This window comes from Blennius ocellaris, assembly GCF_963422515.1.
Source record: "Blennius ocellaris genome assembly, chromosome: 1".
Classification (NCBI taxonomy): domain Eukaryota; kingdom Metazoa; phylum Chordata; class Actinopteri; order Blenniiformes; family Blenniidae; genus Blennius; species Blennius ocellaris.
The window spans coordinates 21,765,291-21,775,569 of NC_137650.1; the positions used below are offsets into that span (position 1 = coordinate 21,765,291).

General features: G+C 40.4%; 1 protein-coding gene across 1 annotated transcript; it reads right to left on the bottom strand.

Annotated features, from left to right (window-relative positions):
• Window positions 1-5,583: 5,583 nt before the first annotated feature.
• Window positions 5,584-6,561, bottom strand: mc1r (melanocortin 1 receptor; the record flags this gene model as incomplete). The annotated part of the gene is made up of 1 exon (XM_080499406.1): window positions 5,584-6,561. One exon carries the CDS (start codon window positions 6,559-6,561, stop codon window positions 5,584-5,586), a length of 978 nt encoding a protein of 325 aa, XP_080355532.1.
• Window positions 6,562-10,279: the final 3,718 nt, after the last annotated feature.

Below are 10,279 nucleotides of genomic sequence, written 5' to 3' on the forward strand. Positions count from 1 at the left end.
AAATGCATTGTAAGAGCCTATGTGGTTTAACATAATTTACAATAATTTGGTGGAAATGTTGAGGCCATGAGAGGAAAACGCCCAAAATAGCATCAGAAGCCTTACACAGTACAAATGAATACACATATGCAGATGTAAATCAGGCTGCCCAAAATGCACCAGAGGCTCAGTTTTACCAACAAACCACTCAATTTATTTATAATGATTCATAGGACAATATCAGTCAACCTTCAAGACTGTACATGGTAAAAAAAAATGTCTGCAGGGGAGAGACGCTGTGTAAAGGCTACTGTCTTCATATGTATAAAGAAGTCTTCTGTTTACTGTTGTTCTGTTATTAAAAGTTTCCTTTGAGAAAGGTATGTGACCCACTTCAGACAACACAGAGGGTTCACTTTAAATCAGTTTTAATGATGCCTGTATCAAACAGCTGTAACAAGTTATAACAACACAAATTAGGATCTCATGAAGTCGGTGTTGGTCGGGTTATCGCTCAAACCTTCAAACAACAGGTTCACATAAAGTGCTGTCTCAATGTGGATTTTTCAATAGAGAGACATGGGAGCACAGGAAAACGTATTTTTATTGTGTCTCTTAATGTTTTCCCCGACCTGCATGACATCACTAGAGTTACATAGATTTTGTTTAAAATTGGAACTTAATGAGCAACAAGACTCTCCACATAAAATGTATTATTTTGTGTACTCAAACTGGAACCATGTTTATGGTTTTCATTAAATTAAACAAAGATTTCATTCTTAATGCTTTCTCCTGGTGAAGTTAGGGGATTGTACTATGGACATACACTGGCTGCACACTGTCAGTATCTGTCAGCCTTATTTTCAATAGATCATGAAAGAGGAAAATAATAAGCATAATCTACACACACACACACACACACACACACACACACACACACACACACACACACACACACACACACACACACACACACACACACACACACACAGAATACAATGTCATTTGAGGGATGATCACAACTGACAGTTGTTTGAAGGCACCGTAACACTTGATATCCACCACAACACCGGACTTCATTCATTATATATATACTTCTTTAGATATAGCCACATGCTCATCTGTGGTAGTATTCTGGATTTTTCCCATCTTAAATTTCTGGATCTTATTTTGGGTTTTTTTTGGGGTGTGTGAAAATGCTTTTAAAAGCAACCCAGCCTGAGGGGAAATGCCTTGGTGTCTGATGATATGGATAATTCCGGGTCTTTACATGAGTGTGTTTGTTGTCTGGGCAGCTGCTGTGGAGATTCTTCTTCCCTTCAAACAGAGATGTGTTGTGCGGCTAAAAAAGGAAAGAGTCATAACCTGAACCACAACTATAAACATGATGTGCCTTGTAATCAATACAGTTTTTGTCTTCCTTTGGGGCCTATCAGCAATACATTCCGGTGGCATTATCGTATCAGTTTCATTATTTATCGAGCATGTTATTTATGGCATTGACAGTTACACTGAACAACAATATAAACACAACACTTTTGCTTTTGCAATTCTATTCAAGCGTATTCTGCTCCTCCACTCACAAAGTTGACATCAGCAGACTACTTGCACTCACGACGCTGCTCACTCTGGCTGCCGGCTGCCCTGAACAGTGAAAACTGTAATTCGTGAGAAGTGCTCACTTACACAGATTTTAGACCAAGTTGTGAACAATATTTGAGAGAAAGAATTACTATGCGTGAAAGGAAAAAGTCTTACATAGGTTTAACCAGAGGATACATTTCTTGACTAAACTGAGGGTCTCGTGCAGGGAACCAGGGCGCATGGTGTTTTTATTTGCAACATTGGAAGAAACCCACACAGGCATAATATGGACACTCTACACAGAAAAGCTCCAACTTGAACCCATGACCTTGTTCCTGTGAGGAAAGAGCCCCGACCACTGCAACACCATGTGGACTTTGACTGCCGCTCATGATGAATGAGAGCAAAAACAAAAGTGTTGCATTCATTGTTTTGTTCAGTATGATAATCCTTAAAAATGGCGTGTAAAGTGTGAATCACATTTTAAAAGTGTCCTCAACTCAACTCTGTTCAACTCTGTCAAAAAGAAATGTTGCTAAAATATGTCAAGATAATGATTCTCATTCCAGAAATGTCTCCGTTTCTATTCTCGTGTCTGGTTTCAAAGGTGATCACAGGGGATAAAAATGTATTATGTGGGAGTATATCTGCTGCATTGTTTTTTTTCCCATTAAGTAATTACAATGTAATCCTAGAATGTTATTTAAAACATTTGTTTTGAAATTGTTATGATGAGGCTAGATGTGTCATATAGTCCTCTGCATGGACAAACTACTATTCTACTCATTACCCAAGTTGACCTAAACAGAGTTAATTCTTTATGTCTATTTCAAATAAAGGAATAGTGTCTGCCTGTTTTATTGTTCATTTTTATATCTTTTTTCACATGAACTCCTAATCCCTGGAAAGAGCAGAGGCAATAAGAAGGGCATGGTATTACAGATAATAAAATATTGGTCATAAAATAATGAACAAACAGTACATTATTGAAAATTAACAAGAAGGATCCCATTCAAAAGTAGCAAGAGCAAATAATCTATACACACACACACACACACACATACACACACACACACACACACACACACACACACACACACACACACACGCACACCTCAAAATATCATTGTTACATAGTTATAAGGAAAGTGAGTGAGAGACGGAGAGTTTTTTTAATGTGCTGTAGTACAGTTAAACTCTCAACTTGCAGTGAGAATTCCTCGAATCTGGTTTGGGCCCTTTCTGGCTTTACATATCCCCCCCCAGGACACGTTTTAGTTTCCTCCCACAGTCAAATCATGAACATAGACATGCACTTGAGGGTATTTGGTGACTCTAACATGCCTGTGGGTGTCGGTGTGTGTCTCTCTGTGTTTGCCCTGCGTCTGTTCAGGTATATTGCGCATTCTCCTCAGACTAACTCCACTTCCCTGCTATACTTAATGGGATTAAGCAAAAAAATTTTTTTTTTAAAAAGGAACATTGTCTCTTATTAATTTAAAAACTGCATAAAGAGGTGGTGTGTATTTGATCTTAACATCAATGGAATCATAGGCAGTCTGTTAGATCTTTTAATTACTTTCAGAAGGATTGGATGGTGATTAGCGTTTGCTCAAACTGGAAATCCCCCACACCCCGAACAACTGAACTTGATCATGGGTTTGAAAGTGGGGCATTTTCAAAAGATGGTTCTGTTGTATTGTAAATCAATGGCCCCACTGTCTATTAACAGCAAATTTTATGTCTCGTTTTCTTTCATGTGAAGCAGAGGAAGAACTTTTGAGCCACATATAATTTATTTAAACTTAAAATCAGAGTGACATTGAGAAACATGAAAAATGAAGTGTGATGGTTCTATTTAAACTCAAATCTCTAAATGAGCACTATATAATATAATATAATAGATTAATTTCTTCTTTGGAATATTTATATCTTAAAATAAAACATGATTCTTGCATAATATGTTTGTCTGAGTCTGAAACAGTGTTCTTATCAATGTGCACGTCATTGAAGACTTTGGTCTAAAAGGTAATTTACAAACATGACAACTGTGTCATTGAACAACATTATGAAGGACAAAATAAAGTGGAATGACGCTTCTGAATGGGGTGATCAGTAATACTGCTGGTGTTCCACACAAGCTTTTGTCTTTGGCCCTTTATTTGAACAGTGGCATTCATTAAATGTAACACACAGCCCATCCACTTCACATTACAGTCCCATTTTACTTATTTTCAAGTTAACATGGAATGCATGCAGTAGTATTTTTGTTATCATTATTATACCGACAGCACTATTAGCATCTTTTGCATAATGTTCATCGGTGGCAATATATAGAAAGATGGCTCATGTCACCTGTGGTAAAGGTTTTTCTTCTACTATTTAGACAACAGATACTGGTTAAGTGTTTGGCGTTTTAACAATTAACAGCAACAAGCCACATCATATGAAGGACAAAATACACATAATAAAGTTGGTCATTTAAAACAAATGTGTTACAAAATAAAGAGGAGTTATAATTATCTATCAATAGAAAAATACACTGAATAAAAGACTAAATACTTTAATAACAGTAAGAAAACAAAATTATAGCAACGTGATTGAGCAGCAAATACTCTGAAAAGCATTATTCAAGTGCAGTCTATATTATTGACTGTCAAACAGCAATGTATATGGCTTTTTCCTTTATTGTGGTAAAGTTGAGCACTTCATATCAGCATTTACTGGAGAAATGAAACGTTGATTAAAAACTAAGGACTGGGTCTCAGTGTCGTTAGAAAAGAAAGGGGGCCTCTCTAAAATGAAGGCCATTATTTACAGCACGCTCGTGGCATGAAAAGTCCATTTGAGAGCAAACGAAGTGATCAATTAAAAAAAAAAAAAAAAAGATAAAATGTTTGTAACGTTTTGCGATTTTTCGATTGTTTCAGAATGATTTTATATTAGTATTATTATACAGATCTGTCTTAGCTCTGTCCGTTTAATTTGCAGTAATTATGTGCTCCAGTTAATGTTGATAAAAAAAACACTTTAATAGCAGCTATCAGAAGAATATATAGGACACTTCATATATTGTCTCACTTGCTTGACACACTAAAGTTAAATTTGGATCTAAATCTTTGCGATGTCGCGCGTCTTTCCAAATGTAAAACTTGCAGAAGACTAACTGATATTTCCTCTTTCATAAAACTCTGCTTTGCCTCCGGCCTATCATCAAAATGAGGTCGTTCATGTGATTTTTTTTTCCTTCTCCCGCAAACCATTTATTGAGTTGTTGTTTTTTTGTTTGTTTTTTTTCTTCTCCCGCAGACATTTAACTTTGGAGAAATAATTCAATCGCTGGCCCACAAGCAGCCTGCAATCACTTCTCTCCCCGCATCACATGTTTCAAGGTTTGTACAGCGCCCTTCCGCCATGTTCAATCATTTCACCCCGTTACTATATTTTAATATTTCATTTATTTACCGAAGGAAAATAATTATGTTGTAATTGCATTTATGTACAGCTTCGTTTTCTTTGAAGTCCATTGTTCTATATGTCTTAAAGTAAGGCCAGCACGAGTTTCCCCGACATAAATACCATGAAATTTAATTAGCCATAACGAGTATTATTATTTTATATTTAGCCGAGACTTTTGGCTTGAACGTCGAGGCCTGTTTTTTTTTTTTTTTGTCACGCGTTGGAATTTCGCTTCCAACTTTCAATCAAGCTTCACTTCAGGTTCAAACTCGAATCGTAAGAGCAGATTTAACACAAATGAAACCTTTCTAAACATGTTGCTTCTCATACAATAAATACTACGCGATTTTTACGCACGCAGAAAACAACAGAAATATCATCGAACAGAAAAATAAAAGTCCTTTAAAAATAACACGAAAGTCTTTATGGCCTCCAGTCTCTGGGCGCACTTGTGACGCCCTCAAGCGCGTTTCAGTGGCAATTTGCTTCAGTGATGACGTAGCAATGTCAGGTAGCCCACGGTGAGAATATATTTGCTTTTTTTTTTTAGCGTGTGTGTTTTCACACCCCGAGGCACCAGGAACACAAGATGAGCTCCTGGAGGGTTTTGCGCAGCTCGTGGCTCCGGTACGCGTAAATGAGCGGGTCGATGAGCGAGTTGCAGATGATGAGGATGAGGAAGAGGTTGAAGTTTCGGAAGAAGCAGTTGCAGAAGGGGCTGGTGGGACAGGCGAGGATGAGGATGAGGTGGAGGAAGAACGGGCCCCAGCACAGGATGAAGACGCCCAGGAGGATGGTGAGGGTGATCGCCCCCTTCATGCTCGTCGACTGACGCCGGTTTTTGTGGAACGCCACGATGCGCCGGGAGTGCGCGTGCGCCAGGACGAACATGTGAAGGTACAGCACGGCGTTGAACACCAGCGTGATGCAGAAGAAGGTGACGAGGCACACGATGACCGCGTTGTCGGTGTGGTAGACGATGAAGAGGATGCTGGCGGCGATGCTGGCCAGCCACACCACCACGATGATGGCGACGGCCCGCTGCGTGGTCATGATACTGTGGTAGCGCAGCGCGTAGAAGATGGTGACGTATCGGTCCGCGGCGATGGTGCACAGGAAGGAGAGGGACGACACCACGGAGCTGCAGATCATCACGTCGATGACGTTGTCCAGGTGCTGGAGCATGCCGGGGTGCACGTCCAGGAGGCCGTGGTCGTTGAGGAGCATGAACATGGTCTCGACCACGTTGCTGACGCTGACCAGCATGTCGGACACGGCCAGGCAGCAGATGAAGTAGTACATGGGGGAGTGCAGGTTGCGGTTCTTCATGATCGCCAAGATCACCAGGATGTTCTCGACCAGACTGATGAGCCCCAGCGCCAAGAAGAGCTCCTGGGGGACGTGGATCTGAACGCAGCCGATCGCGTTCTGCTCACCAATCGACGAGTTTGTGTCGTTTTCATCCATGTAGTCAAGCAGTGGCCCGAAATCCATGTGGAGCAAGGAGGGGTAATGCAGGGACCCGTTGGTCAGCTCCATGTCTGACATATTTGTTGACGCTTGGAAGGTTTCTCGGGTTATGAAATCGACCTGATCTGTAGCTATGAAACTGGGTCAGGAACTTTCACCAGTTGTTTTTTTTTAACGCCTCTGCAGTTTCAGTCCGCAAATCGAAATGCAAGCGAACCTGTGCGCAGCTGCTTGACGCGCTGGTTTTCCAGTTTCCTAAAACAAAACAAAAAAATCCCTCAAGGACTTAATAAAGTCTAACAAGCATCAATGCATTTAAAAAAAAAAAAAAAAAAAAAGGTAAATTCTCATTTGGTAAAGGCGAGGTCAATTATGTCCAGATGAAAAGCGCGTCTCGTCACCCAAGTCCCTTTCTTTCCAGCCAGTGAAGCTTCTCCGGAGCGCATAGTCTTCAACTATCCTTCTCCATCAAACCACAGAAATCGCAGTTCATGATTTCTTCTTTCTTTTTTTTTACCCTCTCTGGGCTCCGATCCAGCCATCCGCCATCGTCCTCGCTCTGATCGACATGCTCAAACTCAGGGATTCAGGAGTCAGTTGCGTAAAGACTTTTCCCAAATGATGCTGGTTCCTGGATGAGCTCGGGCGACTCCTCCTCTCAGCAGGAGCGTCTTCTGGCGGGGGAAAACAGGGGCGGCGTTGGATTTTTCTCTTCATTCTTTACTTTTCCATCTGTGTTGGGGAAACAAACAAACAAATGCACAATCTTTCCTATGGCCGACGCACACACGCACTTGTGCTTTGAAATGAAATTTGTTTCTGAAATAGACAAACGATCCCATTTACGCAAGATTTTTTTTCTTGCTTCAGAACATTTTACACTGACATGCAAAAACAAAAAAAACTGATGACATCATGACATACTCATAATGTCACAACCGGCTCACAAGGAAACAAAAGGCAGTGCAATAGGCGCCGTTTATTTAGCGAATATACATACCTGTAGTCTGTTTTTCCATCGTTTTGCTGCAGCAAGGAACTTTGTCTGTAAAGATAGAAACTCTCTATTTCAGGAGTAAAGCTACACTCCCTTGTTCAAGATGAAGATTAATAAGAACGTCTGAATTAATTCTAAAGACGTTTCACATGAGATGGAAAATGTTGATGTTTTCATATGTATTGGAAGATACCGTGTTGTTACAGGTATCAAGAAAGGAAACTATTGTAGTGCAGCACATCGTTTCGGTTGGTGTTCAGTACTTTTAGTGGAACTATGTTGTGGTGTAGTGGTTTACACTATTGACTCACGGGACAATTCCCGGTTTGATTCTGAGAGTGGAGACCTGCAGTTTGCACGTTTCTTTCTCTCTGCAGCAGACTCGAGGTACAGGAGATGGATAGACACTACATATTTGGACATGTGTTGTAGAATCCATCACCTCATGTCATTTGACTTCTGAGTCCTTTGAATTCTTGATCTTACAGAAGTGAGCGGCTTCATACAACACTCTGTTTGAAGACGTCTCACGTATGGTTATCTGTCAAATGTTATCACTGTCAACAGTTTGGCCCCTGAGGCACAGAAAAAAATAATAAACTCCTCACTTGTGTTTGCTACTGGAATAAAAAAAACAAAACAAAAAAAACTATAGTTCAAAAACATTCCGAATCACACATTGGACTGTTTTCAAAACATATTGTGTCACAATTAATGTCTATGATGTGATGAAAAGCACTATGTGCTCTCTGGGGAGCTACTAATGCTAATACTGTAACTGTTGTAAAAGCGGACTGCAGATTTTAAAGACAAATACATAGTGCTTAATCAGTAGAATTCTGAATATTTAGGTAAAAAAAATTGTCGTAGGGCAATGAGATGTTTAAGTATTGGATTTTATATACATGAAATGATTTTCTAAGAAAATTCTCAAACATGACAAAATACCCCCCCCCCCCCCCCCCCCCCCCCCCACACACACACACACACACATTATGTCCTACAGTAAATACACAATCTGAATCCAATATAAGGCCACTATTATGCATCGGTACTTAATCCACACCAACATAACAGCTGATCAACAACCACACCACATCAAGAAACCACGGATCATCTTCCAACAGATCATCTTCCAGTGTTTCCCACAGGTTTGCACGAAGACTCGGGACAAATTGTATGGGAAATGCCACTTTACAATAAAAAAACAGCACCAAATGCCAACAGCAGCTACAATCTTATCCAGAGAAAGTAACAAAAAAAAAAAAAAGGAGGACTCACCCATCACTTGCAGATTAAATCCATCCTGCTGTAAAATGCTGCACAAAGCCTTTGCTGGTCTGAGTTAGCTCATCACTTTCTGGTCTCGCTTGTTCTCTACTCACAATTTCCATTTCTTCTGCAAACAGGCACCTTGAAAAGGGACCCCCGAAGCAGGTCCGCTATCCTATCATCCGATCTTGATGTTAAATTAGCTGCCATCACTCCAGATTAGCAGATAATAACAGTGCGTCATCACGCAACTGCCAATCAGTCTCGCTCATTTCAATGACGACACCAAGGCTAGCACTGGAAACTCTGTTTGCCATAAGGCGATATGCCTTATAATATGGCTTGCCCTATGTCCGTCAATAACACATCAAAACTTGATTGGCTGGTGATATTGTCACTCAACATTTTAACCCAATAGCAACCAGCTTCGATCAGAGGCTTGCGATGCTTTCCTCTGCTGGCCCCAGCAGAGGAAAGGAGTTGTGACGGGTTTAGAGGACATAGGAGTTGATCTCCACAAAATGGAACCAGTTGTCTTCTGGACAAAGTTGCTAAAGTCACTAATTGATTCCAGACCCAGATTTCAGAGTCACTTTTTTATTATTATTATAAAAAAAAAAAAAAAAACGCACAATAATTTTTAACTGGGCTAGCAGTGTGAGCCCTGCTGCCCCTGACTGCACACCACTGTTAAAGATTTACTTTAACTTTATTCATATTGGCTGTGATGGCCATGGGGAAAAAAGTAAAACATAATAATAATACCATAATTTCTTCCAGAAATAGGCTTTTATGAAATTTGTAGCCAAGGAGTTACTTTTCAATCGGAACTACAAATATTTATTGGCTACGCGAGTAAGGATTGTGACTTGGATTAAGGTCGGATCACATTTTTATAACCAGATAATGCAGAACACGGAAATTCTTGTTGCCACTGTATTTTACTGAATGAAAGTCGCTGCAAACTATTAAATGTGAAGCTTTGGTACCTGTTACCATTATGAATCAGACACATTCATAACGGTTTATGCAGTGATGAGTGGTTTTGGAGTCACAGTCAGCATGTGAGTCCACGCACAAGCTCCTCCTGAGTCTCCGAGTCCTTCAATACAGCAAAGAGGATCACATGGAAAGTTCTCACAACCTTAGCCACAGATCCTGGTGCACAATGAACAATGACATCATTCGCTCAACAAAAAAAAACAGCCACCGACATCATGCGGCCCACTGGGCAACGGAGCGTCTGTGGCAAGTGACAGTCTGCAGCGAGTGTGCTCAAGCATCTCAGCTGTTTCTGTGCAGGGTTCGACTGTGAAGCGTCACTTTGGCTCTTTGACATTTTGCACTCGCACGAACTCAGCGGACTCATACTGGATAGAAAGGAAACAGAGGTTTAAACAATGTTGCTCATGGCATATCTTTTAGCCTCCGAATCTTGACCGGAGGAAAAACAAGAACACGAGCAGACAGATTCTTCCTGTTGCAAGATGCGATCATGTAAGTAAAATGGTTGCACAT